Raw genomic sequence first — 12,327 nt, forward strand, 5'->3', positions numbered from 1 at the left:
AAAGACTTAGCTGCTTCTTTAGCAGCATGAAATAGATCTGGATGAAGACATAAATTCAGCGCATATTTCTTTCTGTCAATTACCTCAGTGTTAGAGAATCTTTCTTAGGCGTGGGTCAGATCATCTGGGGTGGTCCACAGTCCTCATTTTCTCGATTCGTCTAGCAAGAAATGACTTGGGATTTTGTCCAGATCACTTGGTCTCCTTTGCCATCAAATGGTTATGCAGCAAAATTAGGCCACCCTGCAACACAAGAATACTCTTTTCTTCCAATCCACTGTCTAAACCTCTTTGGTTGTCCTCCACAGTCTTTTTAAACTGCCACTTTGTCACCTCTGTATTTGGAAATTCTCCTAACATGATAGATTCTTCATATTGCAGTTAGTGCAATTCAGTAAGAAAAATCTGGTTATCTGGTTCTAATTTTTGTTTTTTGAACGCTAGTTGCTTGTTTAAAATACAGTTGCTAACCTTACCTTGTTTCCACTGTACGTTATCTGAAGATCTTGCTAAGGAAAATACAAATGTGGTTTGCTGATGCAGTGATTTTTCTCAGTTCTGTATCTTCCTTACATTAGCTAGAATGTATAAGAAGAAATAGAGAGAAATAGAAGAAACTGAATAATTTCACCAGGATTTAAGAATGGCATACCTTGATAAAGTATTTCTTTTTTCCTGTTCGTTAGCTGCTCAGAGGCAGACAGGACCATAAACATGAAGTCAGAACAGTAACTTCTAACGAAAGAATTAAAATAATCTGAATTATTTGAGTAGCTGATTTTTCAGGAGATTATTTTATCAGGAACTTCTTGGACACACAGTCCTTTACTTGCAGCTCACGCATTCCATTAAGTAGGGTCTTGAGACATGGTTATGTAATGCAGACTGCATACACTACCATTCTTTTTTTAAGTGTTCACTGTCTCTGAATATTGCTAAGTTCTGTGCTAATACTTCTAAAGTAAAATTAGTGTAAGCACATGTTGGTTTAAGATACTTTGAAATGTTACCTCTTGGAACTTAAGCATTATCGAATGGTCCTTTACTATTTGGTCCTTTGGTGCGTTACCAAAGGTCCTTCTAAGTTGAGGAGCTGGTCTCCACCTGTGGTCAAAGACAGATTGTTCTGATGCTGCAGAGGCCTATGTGGAATGGTCTAGTATAGGGCTTCATTATAATTTATGATAATTAGAATAGCTTAACAAGTTGTAATAATTTCATGTTATCTATCCAATGCCTTATCTCTTCGGATTTAATTAGGTTTGTTTTAGAACATCAGCAATCTGAGCAGATGTTTTTATTACACTATGATGATCATTTAAGTTGATACAGTTCCTCCAGAAATCTGTAAAATATGAGTGTACTTTCTTCCTACATTATGCATAATTTCATTTTTCTGATGCTAAATTTAATTTGGTTTTGTATTCATCATTGGTTTGGCTTCTTCTGTGCTATCCCCTTTCCTAAATATCTGTAAAGTATTTCATATATATTGGAATTAGTACAGAACTTTGAAAGATGCTGCTAATTTTTATCATTACCCTTTGTTTTTTCTTTTCTGCCTTTTTTTTAATGCTATAACTAGTTCAGTGTTTTAGTAATTTGTTATGAAGTCTTGTGTCAGGTTTTTTTGAAAATCGAATTCATGCCATCTGGTTCTATTTTACCTACTTCTTCTTTGACACAAGGAAAGAAGTGTTAGAGCTACTCTTTTGCATAAGATGCGCACATTAAATTCTACCAGATCATATTATTCTAGAGGATTTGCACAATTTCTAGTGATCGGTTCAACTATATTACAGGTGTACAGATGCTGGGTGCATAGGTTTATAATTCTCTGGATTGTTTCTAGATATACTAAAATAGGAGTAGAACATGTGGAGCCATTCTGTCCCCCAGAACAGTTGCTGTTTCTTTTGAGATTGCAAATCTTAGTGTAAGCATTTGGTTGCAGTGTGACTTTAAACCTTACCACCCTGCCAGCTGCTCATTCCTGCCCCCTTTGGCCCCTGCAAGTGTGCCAGGAAAAAAGGGAGCACAGCCCCGTGGTAAGCAGGGCACAAACCTAGATGACAAAATCATGTTTTGTTTTCTTGTGTGTGTTTTTTCAGCTAGATTGGTTCCTTGTTAAGATTTGCTTCAAAACATCCGTACCAGCATAGCAGAGAAAGCAGCATGGAGGTATATCTGGCTGGCTGATATTCATGTAGCATTTTTTCACATGGATGTATGGACTGTCTGTAGTTCAGTGCTAGTCTGCCTCGCTTACTTCGGACGTTGTCTTTTTTATAAAGTTCATGATGCATTGCTTTTATATTATTGCACTGTCTTCCTATAATGCCCGTTACATTGTATTTAAGCATTCAAGTCAATCTTTTCCTGGTTTAACATTTCATTAGGTGGTTTGCCCTAAGATGCAATGGTTCCAAAATAGTGTTTTTCATTTTGAAAGCACTGTGAATTCAAAATATTTCTGCCTTTGCAAGGTTTTTTGTTTGTTTGTTTTGAAAGAAAGCTTCGTATGGTCCATTTCTATACTCTTGTATTTGTGATGGCAGCCTTGCAAAGATGAGGGCATTTTTCCACTGAGGACAACAGCACAAACAGCTTGTTCATCCCTCCATATTAAGTATGCTCAGGAAGGATGTTTCAGAAGTGTGCTGCCTGGATTGTTGAGGTCCAAGTTTTGCATTGGCTTTATAAGTGACCCTCTGCTGTCTGGTGTGGGCAGGCAAGAACAAGTCCTGCAATGACACTGCCTGCTGTTGATGGAGGAGTATGAATAGGCAGCGCAAAGCACACCTCAGCCAGGTTGTCAATGTGCCTGCAAGTACTTTTCTGTTTGTGACAGTATCTCTGAAAGCTACAGCCACAGGAGTTTGTGACTCCTGGATTATTTGTTCACTGGGCATATAACAGAGGGCAAACAAATTGTTGCAATCCAGAGTACATAGTGATAACATAGACAATACTGAGAAAAGCCTTCCTGCTTATAAGGGTTCGAAGGGGATTTCCAAGCTTGGAAACTGTGGGGGAAGTATTCAAACCCTTCAGGCATGTAACAAACAGATTTAAGAGTACTTCAACAAGGCACCTTAAAAAAATTGGCTGGATTTCAGTTTGACAGCCGAATTTTTTCTCACACTCTCATTCCTGTGTTTTTCCTCTGATACCAAGAAACATTGCTGAAAACAAAGCAACCCCCATCACTTTTTGAAACTGTTAAAAGTGAATGTTTTCACTTCTCTAAAAGCTGCTCTTACAGTGCTAAAAAACACCCTGTTGGATAATAAGGGTAGAGTTGTAATATTTAAGTGCAGTATAACATTCTGCTAATTAAAATTGTTCTTTCTTTGCACTTGAATATATCGTCATTTAATACGGAGGGGGAAGCCCTGCTTTTTCTCTTGTACAAAACTTAAACTATTGTGAATGCTCCTGGAAACAATATATGTTGAATACTGTAGTTTTGCACTTTTTAGTTTGACTTTAGTGTGTCTCCACCATTTCTGATGAGTGAGCATAAACTTTATTGTTTAGAAGAAGTGACAAGCAGCCCTTTCTGCAGTGATTTTAATAGGTTTTGGTGGTTTTTTTTTTCTTTTTCCTTTTTTTCAAATTCCATGTGTTGGCATGAACATAACAGCCTTTCCTGTATTTAAAAATCCTCTATGGATTTGATCATGCGTCTCCTTTGTATGTTATATTACTTTGTTTTTTGGCATTTAGATCAGTAAATATTTTGGACTGTTGAAGAATTTGAGCAATTTTTATTTTAGTTGCCAACATATTTCCCATTTAGACTTGAGGAGAAAAATGCTCAAGTGATCTAACCTTTCTGTGACCTGAAGCTTGTCATACTCTTAATCTGTTACATACTTTAAAATTATTTCATAATACTCATTTAATTACAAACCCTCTGTGCTCTGACCTAAACAGGGGGACTGGTGAAGGCTAAAGACTGTTATATTGGCTCAGTTCAGCCACTTCAGTCTTTCCTCTTGCGCCAACAAACATGTGTGTATAGGTAGAGGAGTGGGCGAGGCTAGGAATTAATGGCTGAGGGGAAGGAGAAGGTAGAAACCCCTCTCTCTGTGGCAGCACCAGTACATATCAGTATAAAATGATGGTGAAATAGCGCATAAGCCATCCAGCTGGTATGGAATACCAAAAAAAATGCAAGAGTTTTGTGCTTTTAATGAGATATGAATGGACTTCAGCCACCCACACCCTAGTGGTTAAACAAAAAATTATTTTAAATGTCTTTAATTCTTCACATCAAGATACATTTCGTCATGGGTTTGTTATGGCTGGCTCTTCCAAATTGATTTAGTCAGTGTGATGTTCATTTGCAAAGGTAAGTTTTCTTAGTAGAAGGCGCAGTGAATCATTTCTGACAGTTGTATCTTTGGCATTCCCCCATGTTCCCAGCTAGGCAATGAATGAAATCAGGTGGGTTTTTTTAAAATTCCCTTTTCTTTTGTATGTGGTGTGAAACAGGGTATCACTGGAGCCTGCCTTGAGCACCCTGCTGCATTGCACATATACCTGTTGCAGGGAGGTGTGTTCACACGGTGCATGGGCTGCTGGGGGAAGTCTTGAAGTGAGGTAACAGCCTTGCTGCATTGCAACACTTTCCTGTGGCTCCCAAGTGTTAGGAGAGTCATGTCAATAAGCAATGCTGAATGTGGTTTTAAAATTCTGTCCCTTCAATTGCCAACTCTGTTGAAGCGAGTTTGTGTAGTGTTTCCAAGGCTAGGAGAATGGACTTTTTCTCAGAAACTTTGTGAGATTAACCCAGTAGGAAGGTAGAAATCAGCGTAAGGTTTGCTGTGTTTGTTTCGGTGCTCTTACTGAGAGAGAGAGATGTTTCACTGCTTGTTGAAGGGGTTCATCAGAAGTGCCCCTCGTCATGTTCAGCAGGAAGTTTCCATGTAAACATTCCTGTGGCATACGCAGGGCTTTATATAGATCATGCACTGCATCCTCCATTTGGAAAGGGAAGCCTGTGTGAGTAGCTCACTTCTTTTTGCCTAAACCAACCTTCACATTATCGTTGTACTGCACTGATGATTATTGTGTCTGGCTTCTCTTGATCAGCTGTATCCTAGCTGCAGCTGTGCTCTACTTCATTTACTGCTTATAAAGAAAATCTTCAATTTCTTCTTACAGTTGGCTAGTGAGGGGGATATCTTCAGAGAATTGTGGGTGAATCATCTCTTTATTACTGTGGCTGCAGCTAGGATTTGCATAAAATCCAGATAAATCCTGATCTTTGAAAGATCACCATCCTTTGAATTTTATACTTTCTCTCTTACAGTGTAAGTCTGTGTACATTTGAGTAACCTTTTGTTCTGCATCTGGATGACGTAGCCTGCTGCTTATTCCCGGGCTTTGCCCTTTTCCTTCCCCGTGTCCGAAGAGGATGGGAAATATGGCGGCTCAAAAACTGTCTCTCAGGGGAGCAGATCTGGCTCTTCTTTGTGGTTCTTTATGTAGTTTTTTTTCTGGAAAAGGAAAGGATTGCTGTTTTGTGTTGCTGGGGAAATAGGGGTGGTAAGGAGAAAATTAACAGATCTGTGGGGATTTTCAGTGTGTCTAAGGCTTTTTACTGGAGTCTTCTGTATTTGGTGACAGAAATTAAACTTGGCCATTTGTCTTCTGCATTTATTCTGCTATTAACTCCTATCTCCCTGTGTGGATAAGTCTCCTGTGGCACCAAACCTTCTCTCCCTACTGTATTGCACAGTTTACTGGTAGTGAGGCAAAACAATTGAGCAGATTTGGGAGTCTGGCAGGGGCATGCTGTCAGGCATCTGTTGAGAACGGAGTAGGAGATGTGGCCAGGAGGAGATGGCTGGGAAATGTGGGGTGGCCAAGGGAATGACACTGAAAAGGCTGCAGCTTCTCCCCAGCTCCAAAAGTAAACCCCAGAGAGCCAGGAGCTGGCTTCTGAAAGGTGCTGAACTTACCTGGTGCCTCTCAGCAGAACCCTCCTGGCAGCTCCTGCTCCATCTGCTGTGCTGGGAGAGGAGCGGGAGCCAAGCAGAGTGGGCAGAGGGGAGCGCTGACCCACTGAACTCCTCTGCTGCTCTCCAACTCGTGCTGTGGCGTTCCTTTAACTTTGCTCTGCCTGTCAGGGAAAACCCATCCCTCCAGGAACCACTCTAGAACTATTGTCACTTCAGTTAATATACAAATTTACAAATTCTCAATGAAGTGTTTGGTTTCTGTTGAACCAAGCCCTTGAAGACAAGATTACATGTACATTATACTTTATAAAAATACCTACTTGACTGTAACCATGTTACTTCAAATAATGCTGGCATTAGGAAAATTACACTCTATGGGATTGTTTACCATGCATTTTCACCTCCTTCCACTTTCTTTTGTCTTTTCCATTGCGCTCATCTTTGTCTCAGAACTCTCCTATTTTACCTTCATTTGGTCTGTGTGTGTCTTCCTTCTTATCTTCCCCACATTTCAGATGGCCATCCAGTATTACAGTGATGACTCATCTGATTTTGAACCATGGGGAAGTCCACAGGATGGCATAAGTCCAGAAGGAATCCTTGTTGTCTGGTTTTGCATTTGTTTCTCTTCCCGCTCCCTGCCACTGCCTCTGCCTAGTGACTTCCTTTCTAAGTCTTGGTGTCCCTTTCAGACGGCAATGAAAGTATTTATTCATCTATATAAAATACATTAAGATTGGGACTGGGAGCACAGGGGGAAACACTTCACAAGTGCCAACAATTTCTTTTTCTTTGAGATGATAATTTTCTTGCTCAGCTTTTTATACTTTCTCAGTAATAACATTTATTTAAGCCATGGAGAAATGAAAGATCACAAAAAAGGCAGTTGATTCTGGTGGTGCTAGACTGAGCCCTGTGTTGTCTGTGTTCTCGTCAGTGTGCTTTTGACCAGTACCCCTCTGTTCACTTGGAAATTCTACCTGAAATTTTAACATCTGAGTGAGATATCCTTATCTCATTTGCTTGGTTTTTACTCTTAATACAAGGAACCCTTTTCCTAAAATAATTTGTCATAAGCATTCTGACTAAATCTGCAGTTTGTGATCATTTGTTGCTGCCTGACAGCAATGTATTTTCTGAACAAATACATTCTTTCTTTCGTTTCTTTCTCCAAGAAAGAATTGTACGTGCTGTATAGGTTTTTGTTTGGGTGCTGATGGGACATTTTTTCTTAGGTATTGCTATATGGCTACATGGGAGAAGGCAAGATTAGAAAAGTACTTCTTGAATTGTGAGCAGAAGGCATGAAATTTGCAATTGTTTGGAGTTCCTATGAAAGTTCATTTATAGCCTTGGACTGTGAAACCTCTATTACCTGATAAATAAATCTTGCCTGTTACTAGAAAGGTAATTTATAAAACAAGGTCACTGCCCACCAGGATGAATTAGGGTTCCTGTGCCTATTAAAAACAGTCAGAAGCAGGAAGTAGAAATCTAATGCAAGTGTCTGCTAAAAACACTAAATCTTTCCTCAAAAATCAAGGGGGGAATTTCTGAAGATTTTATTATTCCTTTGTATTTTGTCCTCCTCCTGTGGAGTCTCAAGCCTAAAGCAATTGTGGTTTTCTTTCTCTTGGAAAAACTGGCTGAATGCTGTTGGTTTGCTCAATCAGTGTATTTCTGACCTAGTAAGAAATTTCATTGTTTTAGTAGCTTTAAAGCTGTGTATTTCTCACAAATGGAGTGCTGTGTTTCTAAGTGCATGTTGATTTAAATAAAGGTCTGTTATCCAAAGACTGGCATACAGAGATTCCAGAATTCTTACAGAGAAACTAAATATAATGCTTATTTTACATTTGGAAATGTTGAGAGTTAGCGATAGTGTCACAACCTATGTGAACTTGCTTTGTCTTGCAGCTGTTGTGTAACAATGACTATAGCATGTATCTTTATAGAAGTGTACAGTTTGAGTTTGTATTATAATTTTGAAAACCTGGATGGCTGTGAAGTTTTGGTTTTCAGTTGTAATGCAATTTAAAATTACATTGGAACTATCCACTGCAGCACTTCAGGATTTTAAAGGGGGTTTTTAATTATTATTTTTTTAGCAAATACGCGAGTGAACATGTGAAATGTAGCCAACTAAGGAAAAGAGAGAGATTTAGGCTTTGTTTCTTTTTTTAATAAGAACTGAATGAAAGCTGTTTCTGTTAAACTCAACATATTCTTCCCCCCTGTTTGTTTATTTATTTATTTCAGGAATTTGAAGCCTTTCAAACATTTGTGGAAAATCGATTTCCGTTTGATATTGTTATTGATGGACTCAATGTTTCCCACATAAAACCCAGAAAGATGCAGTGTGAAAATGTAAGTGCTTGTTAAATATTCATTGAGAGTTTTGTGTATGCTTAGGCTGATTGTAAAATAATTAGTGCCTCATTATTACTTATCCTCTTGAGAAGCTGATCAAACATTTTTGTAGCATGTTACAATTAAGTTTGAAGCATTATTTAGACTACACAAACTAAAAATGATCAGTGGGAAGGTGGTACTTCTTTCATATTTGACTGTTAATCATACCTAAATTTCCCTGTGTATGCAGTGATCATAGTTACAGGTAAGTTATTGATAATAACATTATTAAGGCATATGTTGTGTGACTGTGTATGTTTTCATAATAATGGGGATTTTGGGGAACAGAGTAAATCTACCATAGAAAATCTGGTCTAATGTAGTTATGCTGGCAAGAGTTCTTCTTAAAACAACGCCTGTCTTAGTTCAGACTACATCCTGTACAAGTTTAAATTTTATTTCACTTCCTATTACCTTAAGCATTTGAGTCCTGTTCTTAGAAGGGCAGCTCAAACTGGCTCCAGTTCTTTCCACTTGGTGATTTTAGAAGAATAGTACTGCTTTTTTACCAATACCTATTTTTGAGAATTCTTGGACTCCCCTGTAGCATTTCACTCAGAAATGGCTTAAGGTGTTTTTTGGTTGGTTTGGGGTTTTTTTTGTCAATCAAATACTTAGTTTAAATTAAGAATAATGAAGTAGCTGCTCATATATAGTCCAAAGCCAGAATTTAAATTTTCATGCTCTTGAAATTAAAACTAAGTTATAAATGAGCTTGATAATCAAGGAAGTAATTTATTTCTAGTAATTACAAGAAATACTTTTTTGTTCTAAGAACTACTTTAAAACTACTCTTAAGAAGCAGGATATGATTTCGTATGTGTAGATAAAAGCAGCTGAGCTAGGGAGGTTAGATAACTTGCTGAAAGATGTTTGTTTGAGAGCTGCAGTGAAGTTTCAGGAGATAGTGGCTCACGAAGAGGGTACTTTCCTTACTATGAAAACAGAAAAGGAAGTTTACAAGTTGTTTACATGGGATCAGGGAGGAAGTGTGGATTATCTGAGAAGAATCCCAGGCACCATGTAGTGTCACAACATTTTAAGACTTAGAAAGATAGATCTATGCTGCCCAAGAAGGGGAAGAGAAATTAACCTCCTTCCTCAGTGTGCCTGTCCCAGCGTGGGAACTCTGAACAGGATCCTGAATGTTTCGTAAAAGCTGGAAGCAATGGAGAAAACAGCCAGCCTGGCTTTGCAGGGTAATTACTGGTGATTTCTGATCAGAAATATTATTACGAGGTATTAGCATGCTGAGCAGCATAAACTGCCTTTGAGTTCTTCCTTAGCTTCTGCTGTATAGGGAGGGCTTTGGCATCCATGATGCCAGGGAGCTCCAGAAGGACCATATTGAAGGCATCAACTTTCCATTTAGGTTAGTCCATATAGATACAGGTCAGATATCTCTTGAATCCCAGGTATTTACAGATTACGAGGATTTGGGGGAAGATCTGTGTTTCCGTCCTGCACAACAGAACAGTTACTTGGGCTCACCCTATTTACCTTCAGAAGAAGATTATCTTAGGTAAAATTTACTTGTTCTACGAGTTGTGTTGCTGTTAATTATTATTGCATTTTGTCATGCACAAAAAATGTTAATTACTGGAGCTTCTACCAGCTAGTCTTTTGCTGCTCCTGTTATCTGGATCCCGTTTTTGAGAGTGTGGGATCATTACCTGAGATAGGATCGACATGCCCATTACTCCTGTCTTATACCTGTAGATATTCACTTGCTGGATAGTACCTTTTTTTATTATTTTTGGCATGGGAAGTGTATATTTATTTGCACTCTAAGCAACAAAATAGCTCCTATACTGCCCTCTTCCCCCCCCCGGCAAATACTCTTCTAGACATATGAACTACTAAAGACTTTCCTGTATTGAGCCTCTCTATTAATTGAGATAGGTTTTTTTATGATATATGTCTTTATACAGGATTACAGTGTTAACTATTGAGTTCACAGTTTTTTTCCAACTGGAAACATTGTTTAAGAGCGAGATCATGCTGGATGCTAGCGAATCCTGTTTGATTTCTTCATGACTCTGAACTCCAGTCTTGTAACATGTCAGGAAAGGACTGTGTCTTTGTTCTTATTTTGGATAAGATCTTCTGACATGAATCATGTTTTCTTATTTTCTTACTCTATTTTCAAGACTGCTAAAAATAGAAAGGAAAGAAAAAAAACCAACCAAAAAAAAAAATCACCAAACCTGCAAAGCAGAGCAATCATTTCTTCTGTCTCCAAACTTTTCTTCCAGCTGAGTGAAATGAAGGCCACAGGAATCTCTGCCTGTGTTGCTTTCCTGGTTACTGGTGTTCCTGCCAAGTAGTCCCCCATCTGTGAATGCTGACCTCTTTGAACGCTGTAGTCCAGCCTTTGAGGGCTGACTGCCACAAAACATACTCTTTTGGAGGCTGCTGTCCTCACACCAGAGGCAGCTGAATGGAAAATGTGGAGTGGCAGGTCTGGGGCATTCACAGCCTGCCTTATTAAACTCTTCAATACACATAGGGACACATAGTGCAAACTGAGAGGATGGAGAGGAGAAATAAATGCAAGAGAAGTTGGTGGCAGAGCACAAAGGATGGAAAAAGGCTAAGAGTGAGGGCTGCTGAGGTCAAGCTGGGTGGCTAGGACAGCATGACTGGCCCATTTTGAAGAAGAGGGCCATGCTGTGACTCATTAGTGACGACTTCTGTTTGACTTGAGAGATAGTAATAAAGGAGCAGTATTTCCAAGGACTTATATTAAAAGCTGTCCAACTCGTGTTTTACTTGTCAAAAAGCTAAATTATTTTAAGCCTCCAGGTGGGAGTCAGTCTGTGTTCTTTTCAAGGGTTTATTACTGCAGCTGTTAGACCCGGTCAGGCTATTGTTTTACAAACTTTTATGTTCCAGTGCATAGTTTAGTACGCAGTGGTGGTGGAAAGAGTAAATGAGATTGTTGCTCTCCATTTATAACACACTGTAAGTGTTACTACATGAAAATTGTTAGGTTTTGGACCATGTCCCTTATGTGCTTTAGAGAGAATAGCAAGATAAAGGGCATTGTTAAACACAGGAGAAGGCCTAAGATTTATGTGACAATAATATGGTAATTTAAATGCATTCTAGTCTTTATTTAAATTTAACAAAAAAATACTGTTCCACTTTGTGATTTAGCTTTAGGAACTGTAACTGTTTTGCTGAAGACCAACTTTATCTAACTTCTAGTCATATGATTAAAACAAGAAAACATTAATAAAATATTCCTTTCTTTTTTCAGACATCCTAACATTTGTAACTCCATTTAGTCATTCCTTAGGCATCTTGGTAAGGGGCTTGGTTGTGTCAACAAGGCACAAGTACCTTAAGGGGTGAGAAGAGGAGGAAAAAAAGCAGAGGTTGAAGGAATGATTTTTACTTATTTAATCCTCAAAGTGTTCTGACATTCTGGAAAACTGTGTGACCTCCAGGAGCCCCAGGCAACTTCAGTGGCACAGCCAGCACGCACTTAGCAGATCATCATGAATGTTAGTGACTTGGCAGATTTACAGGAATATTCTGTGGCTATTTCTCTAGCGTATGACACTGTTGGTTTGTAATTAAAATCCCCCTTTTTTCCAGGTTGGTTTTATACTGTCTGTTTCCTGGTACAAATGAGCATGTGGCTGCATCAATTACTGACAAAAAGGGGAGGTAGCATGAGGGTGAGAACAAAGATTTTTGAGGGCTAGGGAATGGTGAGATCATCTGTTTTGAAGGCACTGCACACACAGTGACTGTAAAACTGCACCACTGGACATTAGCCAGCACTTCTTTTCAGCTGTTTGCTTCCTTACTGCAGCATTTTAAATTAGACATTAAAGTTGACCTCGAACTAAAAGATATAGAATGGAAATTATTTTTACTATATAATCCAGATAATAGAAACAAACTCCCATAAAGTCTAAAATCAGTCTTGTCT

General features: G+C 38.7%; 1 protein-coding gene across 1 annotated transcript in view; it reads left to right on the plus strand.

Moving 5' to 3' along the window:
* The window catches only part of PRORP (protein only RNase P catalytic subunit), a 53,081-nt gene that overhangs the window by 15,663 nt on the left and 25,091 nt on the right, over positions 1 to 12,327 (plus strand). The window contains exon 5 of the mRNA XM_075103348.1: positions 8,232 to 8,339. Coding sequence (XP_074959449.1) covers positions 8,232 to 8,339 — 108 coding nt within the window. The remainder of the gene's footprint in view (positions 1 to 8,231; positions 8,340 to 12,327) is intronic.

The sequence above is a fragment of the Phalacrocorax aristotelis genome, chromosome 9 (assembly GCF_949628215.1).
Source record: "Phalacrocorax aristotelis chromosome 9, bGulAri2.1, whole genome shotgun sequence".
In the NCBI taxonomy this organism is placed as follows: Eukaryota; Metazoa; Chordata; class Aves; order Suliformes; family Phalacrocoracidae; genus Phalacrocorax; species Phalacrocorax aristotelis.